Source organism: Ailuropoda melanoleuca, chromosome 13 (assembly GCF_002007445.2).
Source record: "Ailuropoda melanoleuca isolate Jingjing chromosome 13, ASM200744v2, whole genome shotgun sequence".
Lineage (NCBI taxonomy): Eukaryota > Metazoa > Chordata > Mammalia > Carnivora > Ursidae > Ailuropoda > Ailuropoda melanoleuca.
Window position 1 is genome coordinate 49,127,792 of NC_048230.1, and position 26,017 is coordinate 49,153,808.

The following is a 26,017-nucleotide window of genomic DNA, read 5'->3' on the forward strand; positions in this document are numbered from 1 at the left end:
CTAATGAGGCGATACGAACATTTTTGCTCAACTACACAGCACAGTAATGTCCGTGTAGGCGGGTTTACCGGACCGTCTACTAAGCCCGTCCACAGGCCTGCCAACGCAATGCAACCAGCACGCGAGGAAGGTATGTCCAGGGCACCCAGGAACCTGCTGGGCCTGGCCCAACTCTGCGCAGAGGTCAGCGTTCCCGGCGACGCCCGCGAGGGGGCGGGCAGCCGGCCGCGTGTCGCGCCTGCGCAGCACAGCACCTACGCCGGCGGCCCCGGGCGCTGCCCGGGCACTGCGCCGGCGCGTTGCGCCGGGCGCTAAGGGGCGGGGTTTCGTTGCGCCGCGCGCTAGGCTGGGGCAAAACCCGGGCCGCGATAGGGCGTGGGGCAGCGCGTCGGGACGTCCTTCGCGTCGGGCCCGACGGCGCGTGCGCGCTGCGCGGCCGGCTGGGCGTCTGGGGGGGCGGGGCGGGGGCAAGTGTGGCTTTTTTGCCTCATTGTCCCCTAGCGCCGCCCGGACACCGCGCAGGCAGCCGGCACCATGAAGATCTGGACTTCAGAGCACGTCTTTGAGTAAGTTTGGGGCGTGGGACGGGTCGGCGGGGCGTACAGGGTAAGTGCAGAGTGGGCGGGCAGTTCGGGCCGGAGTCGTGGCGAGGCCGGGGCGCTCCTCAGGGAGCTTCCAGGCGTCGGGCCTGGTGGTGGGGGGAGCTGGGCCTGAGTCCCACGGGGCCGGGGGCGGGGAGGAGGAGGAGGGAGCGGGGACACGGGGTCTGCGGCCCCGGCGGTGGAGAGAGCCCGGTACTTTGAGGCCTCGCTGCTGCCCCGGCTGGAAGAGGGTCCAGAGACGGGCACTAGTGGCCTGGCCCCCGGGGAGGTCCCCTGAACTGGTGGGGGCCTCGCCTGGCACGAGGTCCTCGACTGCACTCGGGGTAGGAGAGGCCCCTGCGTGCCACTTCCGGCCATGCCAAACCCGGTGGGACGGGGACCGGCGGATTCCAACAGGAAGCGTGGGCGTTGTCGGGAGTCCGGTCGCCCCGCCACCTTTGGGTGGAGTGTCTCCCCGGGTGAGCTCAGGCGACGAGGAGGCGAAACTTTTCTGGCAGCTCATGACGTGAGGAACGGAGCCTTACTACAATTGGAGTCCAAGGTCCAGCTCTGGCTCCGGCACGCTGTGTGACCTTGGGCTGCCCATTTTTATGGGAGACACGGAAGACAATGGTGCAGTCCGGGCCTGCCACCGGAGCATGACTTGGAGGCCACGCTCAGTGACATCTCTTGGTTAGAAGAATTTCTTAGCAACACAGTAGGCCTTAAACCAGTTGGATCTTGGGAATTGAATCCCCTTCCGGGTCCATGATTCCATATACAAACGAACCATGGATATAAGCAGTTACATCTTTTTTTTTCTTCTTTTGCATAAAGAAGCAATTAATCCAAATGGTTAATCGAGGGAAGGGCTCTTCATTGACCCGTCAGCCCTCCTGTCAGCGATTTGCAGTGCCATCTTCGGCCTGAACTCTGTTGTGATTTGACATTTGAATCCATTTCTGAGCCATCTGCTTTGTTCTGCTGATCTTGCTGTTGTTGCCACACTGTTTTAATTTTTATAGCTTTCCGGTATGTTTTAGTTTAACCGTCTGATTTTTTTAAACCATGTTTCCAAGAGCAGTTTTAAAAGAAGTTGTAAACTCTTTGCATACTCAGTGAATTAGACCACATCCAAGAGTCCGTGGGGTCCTGGGAAGTTTAGAGCATTAAAATCAGGGGGAAGATTCTTTTTTCCGTAGCGCCTAGTCTTTCTGTAAATTGGTGATCTTTCTGATGTTATTTACCTGGTAACAGTCTTTACTATATTTCAGCCCTTGGGGTCATGGATGGTTTCTTGCTGACAATCCTCTTCTGGATTTCAGTGCTTCAGAAGTTCTTTGAACTTTGCGTCTCCTTAGAACGTCGTTCTGTCTTCCCTAACACTCTTCTCCCTGCTACCCCTCCACTCCTGTTCTTTTCTTCAGTGTTTCCCTCTCTTCCCCTTCAGTGTCAGTGTTCAAGGAGATTCTGTTAGTGGCCTTCTTGTCTTGGATTTCATCAGTGATTCTTAATTTTTTATCCACAGACCTCTGAGATTTGATGAAAGCTCTGGGATCCCCCTCCCAGAAGATAGACCTATTCAGACAAATGCTGCACGTGTCCTGGGAGAAGCAGCCCTGTTCCCAATTCTCCCCAAATAATCTGAGCGTTTCAGTCAGGGTCCCAGCTGATACATACACACTTAGGACACCCAAATCTGTACCCTGGGCTCCAGCCTCTCTCGAACTTCAAATCCTTGTTTTCAGGTCTTACCAGACATCTCTGCTCGTGTCCTGTGGGCTTCCCAAACTCAGTCCTGAAATGGAAGTTACCATCTCCCCTCACAAATCTTACCATTGCCAAGTGTTTCCTATCTTAAGGATGCTTCTGTCTACAATATTAAAGTCCTCATTCTGTGTCTTACCCATATAATACGTTCAGTGCTTTCTCCTGGGGCTTCACATATAGTTGGCATCCCGGTGAAGTCATTCATTGGTTCCTTCAACAAATAGGAATGCCCCCTGTGTGCCGGCACCTTTCTTTGAATTGGTTACATATCGGTAGATTAATCAAGACATTGTTGCTGCCTGCCTGGAGTTAAGTATACCTAAATGTCCACCTACCTCATTTTATAGGCGAAGATATTGGGCAGGTGGATAAGGTTCTGCTTGCCCCTTGGTGCCATTCTGAGTGTCTTGCGGTGTGAGGTCTTTCCACATGATTACATTAGTAGGGTTCAGATTAATTGCTGGAAGACTGTTAACATGCATCCTTTGTAACGACCGAATTATGTTTCATAAAGCAGTCTTAGTTCAAGTTAAGTCAACACCAATGTTTTCGAGTTGGCTCAGGGTAGAGAAGGACTATATTACAAATAATACATAACCACCCTGGAGCCATGTGCAATTATTAATTTTTTTAGAGGGGATGGGGGAAGAGATAAGTGCAAGGAAGCCAGCTAACTGTGGTATATGACTAGTTGGAGACAGGGACCGGGTTCATCTGATTTTCATTTTAGATAGTTGCCTTGGTAACAGTCTGAGTGCTCGGCCTGTATCACTTCTATTTGTGGGGACTGTTTAGATTCATGACGTAGCTCCCCTTATGTACCTGTATTGATTGTGGAATAAGGCTTGAGATTAAAAACAGAATGAGGTTCATTTAGATAATAGCAAAAATGAAAACATTAAAAATAATGTCACTGGTTGTCCAGGGTTCTGGGAAATGAATGGTGCTGAGATTTTCCTTCTATGGGCAAGAAGTAGTTGTCAGGCTTAGTTCTCTGGACAGTTGAGCTGGATTAATGGCCTACCTGTTCTGCCTTTAGAAAAATAAAAAGTAATGCTGTGTGGTTTATCGGTAAGTGTGGTTTGAAACATCTCCAGATCTCTTTTTTCCTTTCAAGGAAGACAAGAGCGCAGGTAGGGAAGCATCAGACTGCAGGTGGGCTCAGTCACCTCTAATACTCACTGTCCTTAATAAGGGGTTCTTTTGAAAGGGATGGCTTTTGTACCAGCATCTTATTCACACAAGTTGTGAAGTGAACAAAATGTACATCACATTTTGAATCATGCAAGCACACGGGTTTTTTCAAGAAGATGATATTAAGAGAGAACATTAGAAAAGAGTATATTAGAAGCGCCTTAAAAACACTTTGTGGTATTGAGTGACCTTTTCAAAACAAATCAGAATCACTCCTTCGGGGAAAGCAATGGGTAAAGATTGACTGGAGGGGCCACTGTTATTTATTACCTTAATATAGAGAAAACTATATTTTTAAATTATAGTATTTAAATCAATAATACTTTGGATCTTTTTGTAATCCCTTAAAGAATTGATGGTGTCTATAAGTTCTTTTACTTTTGTTACATCTTTATAGCTTTATGGAATTGGGGCCAGACAAAAGGACAAATGGTATAATACTAACAATTTTTCCTGATTGTTTTCATAGAACATATTTTTTTAAAATACATTTTTGTGAATCAGTGATTCTTAGAAACAATTTATGTGTGAAAGTGAACATGGGTAAATAGGAAAGATTGTTTAAGAAACTAATGTGTTGGGGCGCCTGGGTAGCGCAGTCGTTAAGTGTCTGCCTTCGGCTCAGAGCGTGATCCCGGTGTTATGGGATCGAGCCCCACATCAGGCTCTTCCGCTGGAAGCCTGCTTCTTCCTCTCCCACTCCCCCTGCTTGTGTTCCCTCTCTCGCGCTGTCTCTGTCAAATAAATAAATAAAATCTTTAAAAAAAAAAAAAAAGATAAAAAAAACTGATGTGTTATAGGCTATTTATATCTTTATAGACCTCAGTTGTACCATATAGCCTGTGTGCTGGGAAGGTACTGAAATCTATACATATTCAAAATGTAGATTGAGCTCCCCAAATTATCTTTTAGTCAGTGTTTCAGAAAATAATTTTCTCTAGTTAAATTAAACTTCAACTGTAAAGAAAGATTTGATGGATTATAAAAAGTTTAATTTATATGCATATTTTTCAAATGTTTGGTTTTTGGTTCATGTCGGCAGCCACCCATGGGAAACCGTTACGACAGCTGCAATGCAGAAATACCCAAACCCTATGAACCCAAGTGTGGTTGGAGTTGATGTGTTGGACAGACATATAGATCCCTCTGGAAAGTTGCACAGCCATAGACTTCTCAGCACAGAGTGGGGACTGCCTTCCATTGTGAAATCTGTAAGTGTGTCTTTATTCTTGTGGAAATGTGACTGCTGTGGAGAAGTTTTCTAAACCACATTATAATTTCAAATAGGTTGTGGGAGCCGATTCTGAATGTCATTTTTGCATCAGTTCAAATTGTATTATAATAAACTTGAGTTATGAGTGTATAATGAATTGGAAATATTATTACAGTCTTCATGAAGGCGCCTGATAAAACCTTCTGAAGGAAGCCAGCTAATGCTCTGTAATCTAAAAGGAGCTCTGTTCTGCTTTTCCTGCTTTTGCCAGCCACTTCAGACCAGTAGTAAGATCTGGAAGTCGTGGTCTCGTGGCAATGGTTAGGTGGCAGTGACTGTGGTCAGTGGTGGGTCGTGACACTAAGTGAGGAGCGTGTTCTTGGGCTCTCCTATGCCACAGTTGTTCCAAGGCTTGAGACTCCTCCCCGATACATTAAAAAGAGAATTCTGTTCAGTTACATGTGAGCAGGCTTTAATGAGCCAATTTAACCAGCAAGAAACTGGAGTTCCAGATGATTACAGTGTGAGAGAACTCTGGTATAATAAGCAGACTCAGTTTTCTTTCTCCTTGGGGAAGCTAGGTCCACTCAGAAATCTAAAGGACACATTTTTTAGCAGGAATGTCCTGATTACTTCCTTTGCACAAAGCACTGGATTAGATAGTGGGGGACACAGAAATGAGCAAGGTCAGGGGGTTGGCTTGGGGTCCGAGCCCAAGAGTGACGCCGGATGGGATGCATTATCCTCCATCGTGAGATGGCCGTTTTTCTGTCTGGAGAACGAGGCTGCAGCACCCTCTCGCTCAGACTGCTCTAGGGAAAATATGGACAGATATTCTCGAGCTCTCCTTTCTCCAGATGCCATGTTTACCCATATATTCTGATTTCCATATTTCAGGCTCAGTGCTCCTTGTCACACCTTGGCGATTTCAGTATCTGCTTTATACCGCACGTGTTCTCCCTGGGCTGGTCGCTAATTGCCTCTGGGAAGGGTTTTTGTATCTCGCGGTCTCATCTCATTCATGGTGTGTGAATTCCTGATACCCTCAAACGGGCCTCCTTTCCGACCTTTGTCTGATTACTCCTGTTTTTTATGAAACAGATTTTTTGGTTCAAGATATTAACACATTTTTACCTTCTAATAAAATATTGTTAAGAAATCCCTCTTCCTCTGATTACTAATTGTTAATATTTTATTTAGCTTATTGGTGCTGCAAGAACTAAAACATATGTGCAAGAACATTCTGTAGTTGATCCTGTAGAGAAGACAATGGAACTTAAATCTACTAATGTAAGTTTTAGCTCCATTTTGTTTTGATTTTAAATTAATAGCTTAATTTGGGGGGGGTCTCACGGTTGATGTACAGGTGAATACAGGCTCTTCAGCATAGTTTAGGGACTAGTTGATCATGTGCTGTATTGTCCTTTCCTGCTCCTCATTGGAGCAGTGAGGCTACTTCTTGTTTCCAGGGGACAGCACCCAATAAAATGAATTTGGGATCATGTGCATATTATTACTGTAATCCTTTTGCCACATTTATTATTTTTATAATAAAAAGAAGTGAATAGTGAAATTTAAGTTCTGTTTTTGCAGTAATATCAAAGTGGTTTGTTATTTGTATATTTACCTAGCAAGATTTTGGTTTGTGAATTAGTTTTGCAAATGTTTTTAATCTTAGTTTTCAAAATGATTTTTTTTTTCATTCTATAGATTTCATTTACAAATATGGTTTCAGTAGATGAGAGACTTATATACAAACCACATCCTCAGGACCCAGAAAAGTGAGTAAAAACGTTTCAACAAACTGTTTTACAGGGTGTTTTAGGTTTTTTTATCATGTATTTCTTTAAAAAATAAAAAGTTGGGGCACCTGGGTGGCACAGCTGTTAAGTGTCTGCCTTCGGCTCAGGGCGTGATCCCGGCGTTATGGGATCGAGTCCCACATCAGGCTTCTCCACTATGAGCCTGCTTCTTCCTCTCCCACTCCCCCTCCCCTGCTTGTGTTCCCTCTCTTCGCTGGCTGTCTCTATCTCTGTCGAATAAATAAATAAAATCTTTAAAAAAAATAAAATAAAAAATAAAAAATTCTGGGGGCGCCTGGGTGGCACAGCGGTTAGGCGTCTGCCTTCGGCTCAGGGCGTGATCCCGGCGTTGCGGGATCGAGCCCCACATCAGGCTCTTCTGCTATGGGCCTGCTTCTTCCTCTCCCACTCCCCCTGCTTGTGTTCCCTCTCTCGCTGGCTGTCTCTATCTCTGTCGTATAAATAAATAAAAATCTTTAAAAAAAAAAAAATAAAAAAATAAAATAAAATAAAAAATTCTGAAGCTGTGTGAATGTGTTCTGTTCCAGAACTGTTTTGACTCAAGAAGCCATAATCACTGTGAAAGGAGTCAGTCTCAGCAGTTACCTGGAAGGACTGATGGCGAGTACGATATCTTCAAATGCTAATAAAGTAAGTCAGGCTGCTCCCTAATCATTGGTCCTGGGTTTCTTGTCTTAAAAGAGCTTCATACTGAATGTGTGTTTGTCCTGGCAAATGGACTCTCAGCCACAGTGCAGGGAGAATCCATATACACAGTTCCCACACAAGCTCTGGGGTCTAGCACCCTGGGATTTATGTGCAAGCCATAATTCTTACCAGCCTTTCAGCCTTGGACAATTAAGCTAACCTTTCTGTGCCTCAGTTTCCCATCTGTGAAGTGGAGATCAGTTAGCCATCTTACCAGTTGGTCATGAAGAGTAAATGAGATAACATATGGGAAGCGTGTGGCCCACGGCCCAGCATGTGGGAAGTGCTTGGTGATACCTCACTGTGTGCCATTGTTTAAAATACTAATTCTTTTTTTTTTTTTTTAAGATTTCATTTTATTTATGTGACAGAGACAGCCAGCGAGAGAGGGTACACAGCAGGGGAGTGGGAGAGGAAGAAGCAGGCTCCCAGCGGAGGAGCCCGATGTGGACTCGATCCCGGAACGCCGGGATCACGCCCTGAGCCGAAGGCAGACGCTTAACGACTGCGCTACCCAGGCGCCCCTAAAATACCAATTCTTAACCTGTTTCCTTATCTTCCCTGCCCCATGACCCCCAGGTCCATTTTAGACATTTTTTTCTCTAACAACCACCACCACGTGAAAGTATTTAAGACCATGGATAGATGGATGAAAGGATGAATGGGCTATGTACATATAAATAGTGAGATATTTCCACCTCTCCCCACCCCCAACCAATTTTTGCCCCTTGGAGAATGCATGATTTAAAACAATTTAAGTTTAGAGAAAGAGATACTGAATGCACTCTGTTATAAGACATATTTAAAATAATCATTCAACAGTCAAAAGATACTTAATAGGTGCTTTTTTCTGTACCAGGGGAAGTGCTAGGCTAGATTAGGGATACAGCAGGGAACAAAACAAGCATGGTCCCTGCCCTCATGGAACTAAGAGGAAGGCAGCATTAATCACGCCATTAGGAAAGGAAAAGTACAGAAATACAAGTCTTTCATGAGTGTTCTGTTGAGTGCCAAATGAGTGCCTTGGCTGTGAGGGGTGTGCCAGGAAGCCTCTCCAGCAGAGGGGCTGCATGTGCAAAGACCCTGAGAAAGGAAGCAGGAAATGTTTCTCATTTCCTCAAGGACCGTCATAAAGCACCAGGAGAGAATGGATGAAGAGCAAGTCGGGGACCAGATCTTCCAGGACCTTGTATAGGATTTTAATTTAAAATAATGGACCCAGGGGCGCGTGGGTGGCTCAGTCGTTAAGCATCTACCTTCTGCTCGGGTCACGATCCCAGAGTCCTGCTCAGCAGGAAGCCTGTGTCTCCCTCTCCTGCTCCCCCTGCTTGTGTTCCCTCTCTCACTGTATCTCTCTCTGTCAGATAAATAAAATATTTTTAAAAAAAATTTTTTTAAATAAAATAATGGACACCCCCCCCCCAAAAAATGGATTTGACCTTTTGGTCCCCCCAAAAGGGACCACCCCAATCAGAAATAAGGAAACGACCACGATCATTGAATTGTAGAATCTTTTGAGAACATCTTTTGCATGCAAAATAAAAATGAGTTTATAGATCAGTCCAGCTGTCCAGGGCATTTGCTATTTGGTAAGTAATATTAAAGGAAAAAAACAAGGACAATAAGAATCCATTCTGGTGAGGGTTAGTTATATTTGTAAATGCTCCTTGTTACTTCCTGATGTGCCATTTATTTGATAGGTGCCTTTGCTCTCACTTGGTAACAGTGGATGTGTTGGATTTTTTTAAGGGCCGAGAAGCAATGGAATGGGTAATACATAAATTAAATGCTGAAATTGAAGAATTGACGGCTTCGGCAAGAGGGAGCATAAGGACACCGATGGCGGCGGCGGCGTTTGTAGAGAAATGAGGAGGAAAGTCAGTACCTGACATCCGCCCCCCAGGTCTCTGCAAACTGGCAATATATTTATTTGTTATTTAAAAAATAAAACTATATTTTAGGTAGAGTTTTTTTTTTATTAATAAGCTGAAGAAAAGCTATAGGACTTCTGATCAAAACAAAGAGGTGCAGGGTTTCTGAATAAAAGGGATCATCCCAAAGTAGTATTGTTTCAAATGACCATCTGATTTTGAGGATTCCAGTATTTATGTGAAGATGTAACAATTTTTGAAAAGTACTTGGAAAATCATATTCGCTATTAAATTTCCTTTAAGGTAGAATTGTAAAGCTTTTCATGCATTGGAACTCTACCTGGCTTTGGACCAACCTAGCACAAAGCGGAGCCACCTAGACACATACAATTACCCTGCTATGGTAACCTGCAAGAGCTTGCTCTTTAAAAGGAAAACTTAAAGTTTGAAAAGACATATTAATTTGTATAAAATAACTTGCTCTGCTATAAACCACCATTAAAAAATAGAGTGTTTTGTTTTGGTACTTAAATGACATTTTTGGAATGAAAATTATCACTAAAATAATACATGACTCCAACAAACAAAACAAAAAAAGAATTTTAATGTATTAAAGAGTACTGTATTAATTTGCCAAAGTTTTTTAACTTAGGAAAGGTATTACCTTCCTTGGATTTGTACTTTATGACTTAGTATGCTATACCGTGAGCTGGTGATGTTCACTGAAAAAATAAAGTCATTACCGGAATTCTGCAGCACTCTAAACTTAAACAGAACAGCTGTTCACATCTTTTAGCTTAGCATTTCACATTTGCCTAACTTATAAATTGCCATGTGTCAAAATCATGGCTCTGTAATTGCTAAAGCATGATATGTCAGGTTATTTGAATATAATTACTTTTTGAAGTAATTGTGACCACAAAACATCTTTTTTACATGAAGAGCTGTACATCATTTGAAATTACTCAAACGGTGTCTTTCTGAAGTATAAATCCCAGGTACTTAGTGTTTTTAATAATACGGTGCAACTGCGGGGGGTGGGGGCGGTGGGGAAGAAAAAAAGAATGATAATGAGAAAAGAAGCATTGACCTAAACGAACCACTGTGTGAATTGCTTGCAGCTTTTATTTGTGGAAAATCAATTATTTTGGATGCTAAGGGGCAGCTGCAGTCTGGAAAACAATCCAGTAAATGTATTTCCTATTTTGTAGCAGGCAGTTACCGACCAGTAATCTCTCTGATACTTGCAGTTGTTGCATACAGAGTATTTTTGTTAAAAGGTGATTAGCTCTTGCCTTTATCTTACAGTGCTAATGTAATAAACTCATCAGGTTTCCTGTAAAAGAAACCAGTTAGTATGTGTACATAAACCACAGAAATAGTATACCAAACTATTTAAAAATTAGTGTTTTTCTACTTATGTTGTTTAGCTTAAGACTTCGTAGGACATTTGTAAAAGCAACTTAAATCCAATAAGGTTTTTGATTATTTTTTGTAACCAGAGATGGTTTTTACAAATGTGAAATAACATTTCCATTAAACAAAACGTAGCAAAATACTGATGTTTTGATAAAAAGTTGCCTTGTATAATTTCTGTAAATTATACTTGTTCTGAAAAAGGTGTAATGCCCTAACGATAAAAAGATTTCTAAACAAATTTTTAACCTGTTTGATTTTTTTTACTCTGATCTAATGAGAAATTCTAGAAACTTTGGTTTTCCAGTGTAGTGAAGTAGCTGGTAGTTTGTGGCTTTTACCTACGCAAATCTCGTAGGCACGGCAAGCAGCTGTGTTGGGGGGACTGAACTGAGACAGTGTTCACAGGTTACACTTGGACCGTGGGGCGTCTTACCCTAGCTAGCATTACAGATGGAAGTTAGGTTTCTAGTTTGTGAAAACTTCCTCGTAACGCCGTGTTTCCTGCTCACGGTTTCTGTGTAGTCACCGCTCCGTGCGCACACGCCCCTTCCCGTAGCGCCCAGGCCCGGCCGTCTAGCCCAAGCCGTCGCCGGTCGCGGGTGGCCCCGGAGGCCTGCGCGCTGTACGGGTCGGGTTCCCTTTTGCCCACCGGTCCCCGGAGGAGGGGGGCGAAGTGCTCCACGCCGACGCCGGGGTGCGGCCATGACCCCAGGCTGAAGGTGGGCCTCTGCCCGGCGCGGGCCCCCGCGGCCCCCGCGGCCCCCGCGGCCCCGCCGGGGTACTACGGAAGCCCGCGAGGCACACGCTCGAGGCGTCCGCGGAGCCAATCGGTGGGCGCGGCCGGCCGGCCCGCCCGGGGATTGGCACCCGAGGGCCCCGGCCGCCCGCCCCCATTGGCTCCCGGCGTCGGGGGGGATTCCGCGGCGGGGCAACAGGGGCTGCTCGGGAGGCCGGGCGGGGCAAGAGGCGGCGAGATTGGCAGGTCCGGAGTCCCGCCTCTTCCGGTTCCCAGGGCTGACCTTCCTGCCGCTGGGCCGTGCGCCGAGCCGACTTTGAGGCGTCCTCGCGATTCGACCCGACGCGCCAACCCTCGCGACATCATGGTGGCGTATTGGCGACAGGCTGGACTCAGGTAGACCCGCGCCTCGGGGGTGCGGGGAGCCAGCGGCGCGGCTCGCGGTCGGAGGTCACGCCACGCTCGGCGGGGGTCGGGGCCGGGGGAGCGCGGCCCCAAGATGGCGGGGGGCGGGGGCGCCTCGAGTGCGCGGCGTGTGGGCGGCGGGCCGAGCACCTGCGGTGCCCCAGCCTTCGGGGTGTAGCCGGGCCCCCGCCGCGCGTTCCGCAGAGGCTGAGTGCAGGGTCCTCGCCCCCCTCCCCCGTCGGGGCGCCAGAGGCTCGGGACAGGGCCCTGGGAGTATGACCCCAGCCCGTACCGCGGGCCTTCGTGTCCAGTACACACGTGTTTTTACTACACACTGACTCCCGTCGCTGTCGGGCTGCCTCCCCGGTAAAAGGGGAGCAGGCCCTCGGTGCACGGCACAGAGGGCAGTGGGGGCCCTCGGGAAGCTCACGTGTGGAACCCGTCGGAAGACACGACCTCCAGTGACGGGGGAGCCATGGGCGCCGCCCTCACACCTGGTGGCTTCGTGTACCCACTGGGCCATGCACCTTGGTGCGGGGGGCACTCCTTGTGACTTGACTAGAGTAGCCCCCTGGGGGGGGGGACCTGACTGGGACGGCTGAGCAGCCCCAGGGTTCCCGCCTTGTGAGGTCAAGCACAGTTTTGTCCAGTTGGCAGGTCTGCGGCCCCAGTAACACGGACCTTTTCCTAAGCACCTGCTCAGTGACCGGTGTGGCAGTCCCTGCTTTGTCCCTCCTCCACCGTCAGTGGACAGGCATCATTATCCTGCTGTTTATTTTTTTGTGTCCCCAGGTGGATAAAGTAGTGAGCAGCCTTGAAGGTCAGCCCAGTCAGCCCGCCCTCCGCGAGGCACTGGGATGCCTGCCTCTGGCCCAAAAAAACAAATCTGAAACATGAGAAAATAGCAGCATTCCCCCCCCTTCCTGTTTTCAAAAAGTGTAAAAAGTGAGCTGACATTATTTTTTGGAAAATAAGATGTCGATGTGAGTCCATCTACCAAACAGGAAGCAGGCTGTTAGATATTTTGTTAGAACTAAGGATGTTCTGCAAGGTTTCATTTAGAAACCTTGATTGGAAAGTGTCTTCAATGGCAGACTTGGGAAACAAAATCCAATATTCTCAAGAAAACCTTTAAATAATCAGGAAGAATTGTTGAATTTCAAATAGTTTTTTCTCTTAATTGTATGTATTTACCTTGTAAGAATAGTGTAAGGAAAAAATTTTTAGAGAAATGAGGGAAAACATCACTTATTATAGTCTCTCATAAGAACATTTTGGTCTATTTCTTATGCTGTGGGATTTTTAAAAATCACTATGAATCTTGTATTTTAAATTAGCATGTATTAGGATGGTACAAAAGAGGAAAAAGCAAAGATTACCCATCCTAATACCAGTTAAGACTTTGGTACATTTCTTTCAGGACTTTTTCTCCGTGTAGATTGCTTTTGGCACTAGTCATTTTAAACCCAGTCCCACAATAATGTACAATCAAACCAAAATTAAAAGTATAGGAAGAAAAAACAATAGTAACATGACCAGTCTGGCTGGATCATTGGTAATTAACTTTATATCATCTTTCATTTTCTCCAGCTACATCCGATACTCCCAGATCTGTGCAAAGGCAGTGAGAGATGCACTAAAGGCAGAGTTCAAAGCAAATGCTGAGAAGACTTCCGGCAGCACCGTAAAAATTGTGAAAGTGAAAAAGGAGTAATCTGTAAGTTACTGATTGGTTAGAAGACTTGCATCTTAAGTTCTTAGAGCACTTTCAAAACAAAGTAATTTTAGTTTTGAATTCTGTCCATTTTTTGGTCAATCAGTACATTCATATGTTGGTTAGTGGGTAGTAATTTGAAGCATACAGGTGATAGGAGTCCTGTGGCATCATAAAAGAATCTCGTTTCGGGCCCTGACAAGTAGAAGTAATTGGCACGTTGATTTTCAGCTCATTTAGCAGTACTTAGGTAGAGAACCGTCTTATTTTAATTAAACCTGTTTCATTTGTCTGCACAACATCAAATAATTTGAAGGATTAACTCCCCACTTTTTGTAATTGCTGTCAGAGTTACGTAACAGCTCAGGGGCATGACAAATTGCAGTTCTTTACGTCTTCATTTCCCCCACATCTGCTAATGTTCTCACAAATGACTGCTTCCTGAACACGAGGGCTACAAGCGCAGGCAAGGGTCCTGCGATGTTATCAAGCAGTAACATCTGCAAGACCCTGCAGTGACAACTGTTTTTTGCTAAATTTATGATCTTTCGGAGGGTCTGGTTCATTTTACTTCTCCAGAGATGTGAGCCATGTAGAGTTACATCCTGTGCCATAAAAGACCGTTTTGTACAGTTGATAAGTTCTGACTCTTGGCTCCCAACTACTAAAGTGATCTGATCTCTAAGCCTCTTTCTTGACATTGTTATTTCGAAGATAAGCAAGGCAAATAACCAGAGAGATGTTTTTCAGATTTAATTTTCTTGTTTTGCTTTAAAAAAAGGCGTCAGACCTGCAGCGGCAAGGAAGTATGATCAGTATGAATCCTTTGGCATCTCGTGGTTATGAGCAATTTTACTTATTGGAGCTGTCTCCCCTAAGCGCTTTTCATTTCCATTTTGAATTAGTAAATATTGTATTATGAGTCTGGAGATGCGGAGTTTTGAATGTAGTCCTTTTTCTAGGGGCTCTCTGTCTCATCTCATAATTCTAAGTGATGAGACCTGGTTTTATGTTGGGTTGTTTTGTTTTAACAATGAGCTAGCTGAGAAAATCACTGAGCCTCTGCAGGAGAGCCGAGCCAAACTCAGCATCGAACTCCCTTGACCTTGTGATGTCCTTGGGGTCAGGAAGTGTAGTGTCCAGCTCCAGTTAAACAAAACACACCTGCTCTCTATATGTCCTGCAGGGGATGCTCCCAGCCCTTGAACACAGGGGGCTTTTAGTGTCTTTTTAAAGGGAGAGTAGTTTCTTTGTTGCCCAGAGAGTACTTGGTTCTACTTAGAAGGGAAGTTCCTGTTCAGCTAAGGCCATGCACGTGAACCAGCAGTTTTTACAGCCAAGAGCCAAGGGTCAGCATCAGCCATGTGAAGTGACGCCAGAGTTATACAGTTCGTGACAAGGAAGTCATTGCCCATGTTCATGCTGGATTTTAAAGAAAACACAAAGGACTAGCAACTGTTGCATTTTCTTCTCTCCTCCTAGACCCTGACTAAAGCTTCGAACACTGCATTTTCTGCGGTGAAGATGTGTGGGTACATGTTACGGCAGTGTGCAAACGATCTCCCTGCATGGAAAAATAGCCCTGTCTTGTTCTAGATTGACAATGCCAATAAATCGAAGTATGGTTCACTCTTGCTGTTGGTTTTTGTTTTCCTTTGGACTTTTTGTCATAGGAACTGTCCACACCTGCAGGATTAGGACCGTAGGGACTACGGCGTCTTAAGGTGGGGGAAGCAGGTTTACTGTCTAGTGAGCAGAGGGAGACAAAAGATGTTTTAAATGTTTCGGGATAGAAAGTTCTCTTTTTCATATCAGTTGACAAAATTAGCCTCTTGTTGAGGCTCTCACTGTCCCTTATCTTTGAATTGCAGAAGTCACGGCCGAGTGGCGGATGGCTTATTACCCACTGGCCTGGTTCTCCCGCGCAGCCAGCTTAGCCATTTGCCTAAATGACAATAGTTACTAAAAGCATAGATTAGAAGGAAAGAAATAACTAGATTGTGGTCTTCATTTTTTTTTGTACACTTAAAACCCGTGGAGAAGAACCACTAACGTCGGAATTTCAGCAAGAAATGTGCTTCACGTTGTTTTGTAAATGAATCTCTGTCCCAGGAGCACTCCCCATGGGGGATGGGCCGCGTTCAGTACCTTGCTCATGGAGTCGAGGGCCGAGCTGAAGTTCAGTCTTCAGGACTCTTGCCTGTAGGCCCCGGGCACGAGCATGGCAGCTGCTCCATGGGGTTTGCAGTGACTCACTGCTTCATTAAATGCTCAGGCGTGAAGACACGTTGCAAGTGTTTTGTTTTTATCTTCCTTTGAAACTTGGAAGCACTGGGCTGAGTAAAACACCCACTGCAGAGTTAAACTGCTTGATCTGAACGGTTTTGGAAAACAGAGAAAGAAATTTGAACAGGAAATTTTGAAACACGGTTCAGCTTCTATGCCAGGACCAGTTCTCCCCATGGTACTTAAGCTAACAATAAGTTCTGGGGGCCACTGAGCAGTGCCGAGGAGGCGCCCAAGAGAATGCCTTTGTTCTCGGCCTTCTGCAGGCGATTTCCTGCCCCAGGACACTTGACCTGTATGTAGGTTTTATTTAATTCTTGGCCCAGGACAGGCAAGGAGGTGCTCCTGGATGGAGTGTGAGAGCCGGGGCACTGGGCAGTAGCCACGTGAGGGCCCCTGGGAGCTCTTTGCCTGGGCCGGTCTGCTGTTCTAAAGTCAGAGCACCAAGGTTGTCAGCACCTCGGTCCCTAAAATCAGGGTACTAGGAAGCATCTTTCATTACAGGGATAGGAATCTATGAATCTCGAGGCTGTCCGGCCTCTTTCATAGAGGAGCAAAGCCGATGGGCAAAGGGCTGAATTCTTTGCAGCCAGGTAACTAGAGAGAAGTCACCAGTGAGGATGGCAGATGGGGTATTTAAGGTGAGACTTAGGGTCAGCGCTGGTGATAGGGAAAGGGGTAAAGCAACTGAATAAAAGACAGGTTTACTGCCCAGCAAAGATTCTTTGAGCCTCTTTCTCTGTGATTAAAAATCCTGAACTGATAGAAAATAAAGTAAACTTCCAGTGTCCAGGCCTGCTGGGCAGTCTGCTGTATCCAGACGGCCAGGGGACCCTGATCAGACCTGGCTGTGGGTATTTCACTAACTAGTTGAGTGATTTCTGAGGGAGTCGTTAATCTCTGTTCACGCGGGGTTCTTGTGTGTGAACTGAAGGAACCGGACAAGCTCTGAAATTCTGATCCCATGTCTCTGTCTCTGAGACCAGTGTCGCCATGGCAACCATACTGCTAAAGGAATAGGCTCCTCAAAATCTGAGGGGACAGATTCCTTTTGGTTTCTAGTGGGTTTGTGTGTGTGTGTGTGTGTGTGTCTACCATACAAAAGAGTAGGATGGTGAGATACATTTTGAAATATTTTTAACTACTCAAATTAATCAGTCTGGGCGGTTAGGCTCCAAGAAAAGGAATTTATTTAGTCTGAAATAAAGCCATTTAGCCATTTAAAATTGAATTTCCTTGTACTTTAATGATTACTATTGAGCAAACAAAAATCTTGACAGTAATAGAAATCAGCAGGGTTTTTTTTTTCTAATTTAGATCTGTATCGTTCCTTGTATCTATTTGATTTTGCCTTTTTAGATTTGAGAAGGAAAGTGCTAGTGGAAGCGTGTATAAATTCTTGTAACATCAAAGGTCGTACGTCTTTTTAGCCTCTTGAGAAGTTAGGAACCTCAAACTGAGAGTATATAGGTACGTTTTCTTAATAAATCTGCTTTTGTTTTTAGTGCTTGAGCCACAAGTAGAAAGTGTTAAAAAGTTTTTTCAGTGTTGTAAATAGAAGGCTTGTCACGATGGCGACAGCAGGACCTCATTTTCTTTCCCTACATATTTCGTTACTGCTCACGATGCATACGTGAAGGAGGGACATTTCTCAGACTGAGCCGCCAGTGGCACCCCCCCACCTGCTACCTGACTGCAGATTACAAACAGGAGTCGGAGAGAACCTAGTTGCCTGCAAGTAAATATTTCCTGCAGGGAGTGTCAGAGGCTCTTCCCACTGCGGCTACCCATGGATCAAATAGGAGAGCTCAGTGGTAATTCTAGAAGGCCGTTAAGACCCTTATGGCCCTGGAAGGGATTTACCCTGTGGTATGTCAGAATAGGTAAACTGTAATTAAAAAGTTATGGATGATTTGATGACACTCCTGTGTATTTGGTCCTGTTGTAATGTGAGCAGATTAAACTCAGGTAATGGCCAAAGCTGTGTCATCATGCAAACATTTACGGCAACTTCTGCAAATTAATTTGAACTGTAAAAGTTCCCTAATGAGACAATGTCCTCCTGGAGGAGGAAGGACACTGCGGTGGCCGAATTCCTGCATTTGAATGGTTGCCCAGCGCACCGCACCGGGTGCCCTTTCTGAAAGAGCAGAGGCTACCGAGGCTTTCAGAAGGTGTTTACTGAATGAAAGTGAAAAGGGCATTTTGAAACAGCCTTTACAAGGAAGACCGAAGATGGTGATTAATGAATTCCCAGAATGCAACACCCGTAAGAATCTAAACATCTATGTTAAAACGAAGATCAGAGGATTGGGGTTGGTGACTTTTGCCTGTCGTTGGGGGGGCGGTTGGCCAGGTATTTTGGTGAAAAGCACTGCCACTTTTTTTTTCTCCCTTTTTCCCTTTCCAGTTAGTACGCTGACGTGCACACAAGGTCCACACGATTCAATACTAGTGGATGCTGACTCACACTTGCCTCGGCTGCACAGCTCCCCACGTACCAGTTAGTCACCTGGCTTTTCGGGAGGCCAGCGAGCACCAGGAGGTAGGATGCTGGGCAGCGCACACGACACAGCCTGGGGCATAACTCTTAGCAAGGGTGCCAAGCTAGGCTCCAGGACGCTCGTCGCTGCCACGAAAGGGTGGGGAGGGGAGTCGGCCGCGGTGGCTGTGCACACTGCGCACGCGTGGTCCTGATGCCCGGCCCAGCGCTGTGCATGCAGTAACTACCCGATCAACATTTTCAAGCAAAGGAGGTGTGCTTCAAGACAAATTCACTTTGCTGTTAAAAACCAGTTAATAGAGTGCAGTGAATATCGAAGTCTGGAGTTAGCCAGTGCCAGCGGAAGGACCCCGCATTCGCGCGTGCGTGTGTGCGTGCGTGCGGACCCCGGTGGCTGCGGTGCGCCGGGTGGGAAGCCGGCGGGACGGCTGCAGGGTGCGGGCTGCAGCCGACCTCACACGGCTCCGCGGGGTTCGAGCGGCCCGTCTTCCGGCTCCATTTCCGCCTCCCCCACGCCCTCTCCCTCCTCCTCCTGAACCGCCCTGGCGTCCTGCAGTTGCTGGTACTCGGACACCAGGTCGTGGATGTTGCTCTCGGCCTCGGCAAACTCGCCCACGTCCATGCCCTCGCTGGTGTACCAGTGCACGAACGCCCTCCTCCGGAACATGGCCGAGAAGTGCTCCGCCACGCGGCCGAACAGCTCCTGCACCGCCGTGCTGTTGCCGATGAAGGTGGCGGCCATGCTCAGCCCCGGCGGCGGGATGTCGCACACGGCCACCTTGACGTTGTTGGGGATCCACTCCACGAAGCAGCCGCTGTGCCGGCTCTGCACGCCGAGCATCTGCTCGTCCACCTCCTTGGTGGACATGCGGCCCCGGAAGATGCAGGCCACGGTCAGATAGCGGCCGCGGCGGGTCGCAGGCGGCCATGGCGTTGCGCGCGTCGAACACCTGCTGCGTGAGCTCGGCCACCGTGAGCGCGCGGTACTGGCGGCCGTCGCGGCTGGGGAGCGGCGCGAAGCCGGGCATGAAGAAGTGCAGGCGCGGGAAGGGCACCATGTTCACGGCCAGCTTGCGCAGGTCGGCGTTGAGCTGGCCCGGGAAGCGCAGGGACGTGGTGATGCCGCTCATGGTCAGCGACACCAGGTGGTTGAGGTCGCCGTAGCTGGGCGCGGCCAGCTTGAGCGTGCGGAAGCAGATGTCGTAGAGCGCCTCGTTGTCGATGCAGAAGCAGGCGTCGGCGTGCTGCGCCAAGTGCTGCAGGGACAGCACGGCGTTGTAGGGCTCCACCACCGTGTCGGACACCTTGGGCGAGGGCAGGACGCTGAAGGCGTTCAGGATGCGGTCGGGGAAGTCCTCGCGGATCCTGCTCAGCAGCAGCGTGCCCATGCCCGCGCCCGTGCCGCCGCCCAGCGAGTGCACCAGCTGGAAGCCCTGCAGGCAGTCGCACGCCTCGCTGGCGCTGCGCACGGCGTCCAGCACGCTCTCGGCCAGCTCGGCGCCCTCTGTGTAGTGGCCCTTGGCCCAGTTGTTGCCAGCCCCGGAGTTCCCTGTGCGGAGGGAGGCCGCTTACCGGGCTGCCCGGGTGGGGGCGGGGCAGACGGGGCACCACTAGGAGGCGCCCTCACCTCGTCCCGGGGCCCCCTTGCAGAAGAACCTACCGTAGATGAAGCTGTCCGGATGAAAGAGAGCTCCCAATTTGCCGGATCGGATGCTATCCATCGTCCCGGGCTCCAGGTCCACCAGCAGCGCCCGGGGCACATATTTCTTACCTGTGTAGAAAAATAGGAAGAAGTCAGCAAACTGTTGTTTTTCTTAAAGTTAATGTTTCATCAAAATAGAACCTTGTGATACCCGTCAGGAGAAAGGTATTTCTAGAAGAAAGACATTTGAAATGATATCCTTGACCCCAACAAGTGCACAAATCTATAAAATACCTTCCAAATACGTTATCCATCATTTTCTGTGTTGTTTTGTCGTCTGGCCCATGACAGAGATCCTGCCCCCTACAGGAAGTTCATTTAAGAACTAAGCTGGAAAGCTGGTGCTCGAGCAGCGCGGGTTAAGACACGTGACCCCACTCAGCGCCTTCTTCTGGGGCCCTTGCCCTAGAGGGGACTTGGGGGCCCGCCAGTCTCGGGATCCCGCTGCGCTGCCTGGACATCACCCTGACTGACCGTGCTCCCCGGGCTGGTGGGCATCGCCACCAGAGCACAGCGTCCTACCGTGGGCCTCGTTGTAGTACACGCTGATCCTTTCCAGCTGCAACGCGCAGTCCCCGCGGTAGCCCCCGGCCGAGTCGATCCCGTGCTCCTCGCCAATCACCTCCCAGAACTGTAAGCAGCAAGAGAGGAGGCCAGTGTACAGAGGGACCCCAGAAAAGGGCAGGGGGCGGGTACCGTGAGCCAGCAGATTGGCCAGAGGGACAGGAGGGGAGTGCTGCTGGGCCTGCCCGGAGGGGTCTGTCTGGCAGCCCCCTTTCCTAGACATGCCTTTAGGCCCGTTCTGTCAGTGCCGGCTCCTCGGCGTAATTTGCTCTTGCTTCCACTAAACGTGAATATGAAGACTGTGTTTTATACCCACCTGAATGCCTTAAATAAAATGCCAACACATAAAATATTAAATTGGATTTTGCTCCTATTAAATGGAGGCCGTGGTATACATTAAAGCTGTCGTTTTACAATTTGCATCAGACCGGGTATCTCTAATTTCACCTTCTGGTGCTTGGAGCTAGTAAAGTATAGATCCCATTAAATGAAAATAGACTGAATTCTTATCTGATTTCACAATAATATCTCCCTCACTTGGGGATTTATTTTCATGCAGTTTTCCAAAAAGCCCATAACTAGGACATCCAGGTCCAGCTTTTAGCCGTGTGCATTTTTCATGATCAGGTATGCACACAATTCAAGATTATGCACAGCTCTTGTAACTATTTGAAACATATGACACTTTCGATCACACATACAGTATTTATTAATATAGCTGTGTGCAGAGCTCTTAATATGGAAACAGTTACTGAGATGGCCCCTTTCATTGTCCTAGAGAAGGACATATTCAAGTGCAATGAAAATATATTCATTTATGTTAAAATCCCCAAGGGTGTTTTCCCAGCCATATCTTATAAGTGATGGCTCTGCTCTGGCCGTGGTCTCATTAACCAGACTCTGTTTTATAGTAAATTACCAGCACTGTTCAGAGTCTGAAAGAATAAATAAATTTAAGTTCTATATCACCACAAACTAAACGTCTCTTACAGTTCTTATGGCCCCATATAATAAGTGGTCGCCGGGGCTTTAAGCGCCAGACAGCACAATGCTGGAGGAAGAGCTGAGACCCTATCTGGACCCGCACTTCCTCTCCTGCGCCTCCCTCCAGATTATCTTCCCGCTTCAGAGCGCGGGGCTGGTGCCTCCCGCTTCTCCGTGTGTTCGACTTCGGAGCTCTCATCACCGTGGCATGGAGAGATGGCAACTTCTCTTCAAGCAGTAATATTCTTTGCCCCAGGTTTTAAACACCTACATTAAAAGACTGTTTTTCATAGCTGCGTTACTCACAACAGCTCCAAGTTGGAAACAACCTATGCTCAGTCATGAAAAGGAAGGAGATTCGGACACGGGCTGCAACGTGGTTGAGCCTTGAGGACATAATGCTCAGGGATACAAGCCAGACGCACAAGGGCACATACCATGTGATGTCACTTCTATGTGGTCCCTAGAAGAGGTCAAATTCAGGGGTCCGTGGGTGGCTGAGTCGGTTGGGCATTTGACTCTCGATTTCGGTTCAGGGTCCTGATCTCAGGGTCGTGGAATCAAGCCCTTAGTTGGACTCTGTGCTGGGCGTGGAGCCTGCTAGAGAGTCTCTCTCCCTCTCCCGCTGCCTCTCCCCACCCCCCCCACCTCCCATTCACACTCTCTAAATAAATAAATTAATTAATTAATTAATTAATAAATAAAAATTTTTTTTAAAAAGAGTTCAAGTTCTTAGATAGTGGAAGAGTGTGTGCCAGGGTCTGGGGGAGGGGAAATGCGGAGTTAGTATTTAATGGGGACAGGGTTTTTAGTTTTGCAAAAGGAAAATTATTTTGAGATTGGGTGCACAGTACTGTGAATATACTTAACACTATTGAACTGTACACTTAAAAATGATGGAGATGGTAAATTTTACAGTGTGTGTTTTACCACAATTTTAAAAAATTTAACTTTTAATGCAATTAAAAAAATTTTAAAGCTTTATTCATTTATTTATTCCTTTGTATTTATTTTAGAGAGAGAGTGGGGGTAGGGGCAGAGGGAGAGGATCTTTCAAGCGGATTCCCTGCTGAGTGCAGAGCCCACCCGGGGCTCCATCCCATGACCCGAGATCCTGACCTGAGCCCAAACCAAGCCTCGGATGCTTAACCGTCTGAGCCACCCAGGCGCCCCAATGCGATTACATTTTTAATACAATTCATACTAGTGAAAGTAATTTCAAAATGGCAAAGGGAGCAATCAGAATCTGGCTGTTAACACAGTACAAGTGTGTAAAGCCAGGGATGAAATCCGGGCTGGAGACCTGTTGGGCTGTGTCATCTCTGAGTGTAAGCCACTGAACCAGGCACTTTGTACAAAAATTTAGGTGGGAAGGAGACACACTCATGTATATTCCAGAGAGTGTATTTTAATTATTTCTGCTACTGCACCCAAAAATGTTTAGGTTCACCTCCTTAGTCTCCTGTTCTTACTAAATGGAACAGATGTGGATCTTTTTAAACTTTGTAGCATAAACAAGGGAGGGGATGGAAAGACGTCTTAGTTATATGGCGTAAAAAGTTGCCCAGCAAACTTTGGGACACTTTTGAGATAAACTACTGTCTTTAGATATGAAAGTTCATTGCTAGGGTCATGGAAGTAAGCAGGGTCCCCCCCCCAAGTGGCGGTGAAATTAGCATGAATTAAGTTAACCCTTTCAGCCCTACTACCCCCTTGTCTCTTTCCCTATGGGCATCGGTTAATGAAGCCAAGTATTCAGCAAGTGCATGCGATCTGCTGACCTTGTTGCCTTCCCTGCTGACTTAGGGTATTTTCTGAGTTGGCTACACCCAGGGACCATAGGAAAGCTAGTCCTCGAACTTTCCTTACCTTGGCTCCGATCTGGTTCCCACACTGGCCAATCTGAATATGTACGATTTCACGCATCCTTGAGGTCTTCACGGAACCCTCTGTCTCTGAGAGAGATGCCCTTGGCTGCTGGGAGCCCGACACGACTCTGGTCACTGCAATGATGGGACCAGCTGACCAAGCTGGTCCCAGTGTGACTGACCCAAGGGTGTGTCCACTGCCCAGAGGCCCAGCCTCTACTCTCTTCTGCTCTCTGCCTGTCATCCTGGTGAAGGGGGTGTTTCTTCCTCTCCAAACACATAATATTGCCCAGTCACTTCCTAGAGTTCAAGACCAAATGCTGCCTTTGTGCACAGTGCCTAGAGGTCTTGTGCCAGGTGTGGGCCTGGCCGTGGTGGACTCTGGGTGCCGGCACTGGCTCTGGACTCCGGGTGATGGGGATGGGGCTCCTGACATGACAACCCAGCCACAGCTCCCAGCTCATGGGGTGACCGGACCACCTCCAGAGAGCTCTCCCTGACCAAGCCAGTTGTACTATTAGGAACCCTTTGCCTAAACCCATCGCTTGACAGGTGAGGCCACGCTATCCCAGAGCATGAAGTGACCTCACCATAGTCATAGCCAGTGAGATGTCCCTACCTTGCTTTAGAAGTGGCCGTGGCTCCCGTGTCTTCAGCTGTGTTTCCTACGGAGTACTCTGACAGCCCCTGTTGGCACTGAGGGGTCCTTTGGGGGAACATGGGTGGACAGTTTTTATTTTTACATTGTCTACTTTAATATTAATAGGAAAAAATAATTAATATTTATAATAGTAAAATGATAATAAGAGAAAGTTTCCTTCGAACTTGGTCCAAGTTGTAAAGGCAACATGTGGTTCTTCAGCGTTTGGGAAAGCGCTACCAAGAGACGCATCTCAACTCCATGGCTCTCCATCAAGGCCTTTCCCAACGTGGCCCCGCGCTTCCCCTCCAGCCCCTTTGCCAGACTTTGGTCCCCAGAGAGCCGGTGCTGTCAGGGCTCCCGATCCCTCCACGCTGGGCCGTCCACAGGTGTGTGGCCACCTGCCCTCTGCTGCCACCCTACGTGCCAGTCTCTGCTCTTCCAGAAACCGTAGAGCTTCTGCCCAGACCAGTACCTCTCTCCTGAAGGCCCAGGCCAGCGGGCAGCCGCACCCAGCGGACACCTGCGTCTCCAGGCCTCTCCCCCGTGTCTGCCAAGCTCCCGAGGCCCCCATTCTCAGAACAGCTGCAGAGCCGGAGCTGCCGTGCGCTGGGCAGTCATTCGGAGCCAGGGATAAGGAGATGAAGGAGACAGACGCGGGCAGCCGCTGAGCTGGTGGAGAAGCTCCCCGTGGCAGACTCCGGCCCCCAGGACGTGGACTCAAAGGCAGGACCAAAGGCACTCAGACCCGGAGTCCCCTGGTGCTCCCTCCCCCGCCTCTGACCGGACAGGTGACCTCGGCTGAGGGGCCGGCCCTGCCTGTCATCACGCTGACTGGCAGGCAGCCCTAAACCCTGTGCACTTTCCACAGGCCTGGTGAGGCCCAAGAAGGGAGGTCAGTGATCTGGACAGGAAAGTCCCTGACTGCTCTGTAGTGGCCTTTTTGCTGGAAAATACTTAACAAAGTAAAAGGAGCTGGAGTGGTCCCTGCAGGAAGAAGGACTTTGTCTCGTGGGTGCCAGCCCAGGGCTGCTCCTGTCCTCCACTGTCCAGTGACCTCATGGGCCATGTGCCGACTGAGAGCGCTGCATGACCCTGGGTCGGGGACCCGACCAGAGCAGATGTTGCCCTAAGGGAACTACCGGGACAGCTATGAAATTTGAATACACGCTGTGTGGATTGAATAATCACATTGTATCCATGTTGTATTTCCTGAATTTGATCATGGATGGGTTACACACATGGAAATTCTTGTTTTCAAGAGACAGGACGAAATACTCAGGGACAAGAGTCACCTTGCCCCCAGCTCACTCGCAAACAGTTGGGCAAGAACAGTAACAATGTGATAAATGTCGAGAGTCCGGTTAAGCAAATGTGGCAAAATGTTAACAATTGGTGAATCTTTGCAAACGGAGCACAAGATTAATGCTCCAACAACATCTCTGAGTTTGGAATGTTTTTCTACTCCAATCTGAATGACCACATGACGACAGATGGATCTGGTCCAAACCCTGCCACCCCCGATGGTAAAGAGAAGAAAGTGTAAATTCAAAAGGAAGAAATTTGCGTGTACTTAGCAGTATTTTTTTCACAAGTTAAAAACATATATACACAGAATAAACCTTTCAGCTTCCATGACAGTCACACCCTACCCCGTGCCTACCTTCGCCCCTTTGCTCTTCCCTCTGACCCCTCACCCGCCCTCCCCACCCTCCCCCTGCTCATGGGACTGCAAAACTCCAAGGCAGAGCCCAGGATCTCCAGCAGCAGCATCCTAGGTGGGAGCCCCCCACAGGTGCAGGACCATAGTTCACAGCCATCTGTGCGGCTGTTTGCTAATTACCCAGCCTCACGCCTTGTCTCCCCGCCGGCCTGGGAGCAGCCCGTGTCATTTCACCTTTGAGTCCCCAGAGTGCCTGATACAGGAGAGGGCCTCAGCAAATGTTTGTCGAGTGCACACTAACAGCTGGGCAAGTCTGAGCAGTCATGCTCGGAATGGCAATTTTTCTTTAAGCCAATAATGTATTTATTCACGAGTATGTCCTGATGGGTGAGGT

At 47.8% G+C, this 26,017-nt stretch overlaps 3 protein-coding genes across 4 annotated transcripts; 2 read left to right on the forward strand and 1 right to left on the reverse strand.

Moving 5' to 3' along the window:
- The first annotated feature begins 409 nt into the window (after positions 1-409).
- PRELID3B (PRELI domain containing 3B) lies at positions 410-10,796 on the forward strand. 2 transcript variants are annotated; one of them, XM_002915515.4, is made up of 6 exons: positions 410-566; positions 4,588-4,756; positions 5,959-6,048; positions 6,469-6,539; positions 7,109-7,211; positions 9,018-10,796. In XM_002915515.4, the coding sequence occupies exons 1-6, from the start codon at positions 535-537 to the stop codon at positions 9,135-9,137; spliced, it is 585 nt and encodes a 194-aa protein (XP_002915561.1). In that variant the 5' UTR covers positions 410-534; the 3' UTR covers positions 9,138-10,796. The 2 variants fall into 2 exon arrangements, with proteins under 2 accessions (XP_002915561.1, XP_034495735.1); XM_034639844.1 differs by having other exon boundaries at positions 453-566; positions 4,574-4,756.
- A 357-nt stretch (positions 10,797-11,153) lies between these two features.
- ATP5F1E (ATP synthase F1 subunit epsilon) lies at positions 11,154-15,047 on the forward strand. Its single transcript, XM_034639845.1, has 4 exons — positions 11,154-11,277; positions 11,571-11,690; positions 13,290-13,416; positions 14,896-15,047. The coding sequence occupies exons 2-3, from the start codon at positions 11,659-11,661 to the stop codon at positions 13,411-13,413; spliced, it is 156 nt and encodes a 51-aa protein (XP_034495736.1). The 5' UTR covers positions 11,154-11,277; positions 11,571-11,658; the 3' UTR covers positions 13,414-13,416; positions 14,896-15,047.
- Positions 15,048-16,875: 1,828 nt separating this feature from the next.
- On the reverse strand, positions 16,876-23,556 carry TUBB1 (tubulin beta 1 class VI). The gene is given in 5 exon segments (XM_002915516.4): positions 16,876-19,116; positions 19,118-19,751; positions 19,863-19,973; positions 20,427-20,535; positions 23,322-23,556. Coding segments are annotated over 5 exon segments (1,371 nt in total). The 5' UTR covers positions 23,379-23,556; the 3' UTR covers positions 16,876-18,656.
- Between the last annotated feature and the right edge of the window lie 2,461 nt (positions 23,557-26,017).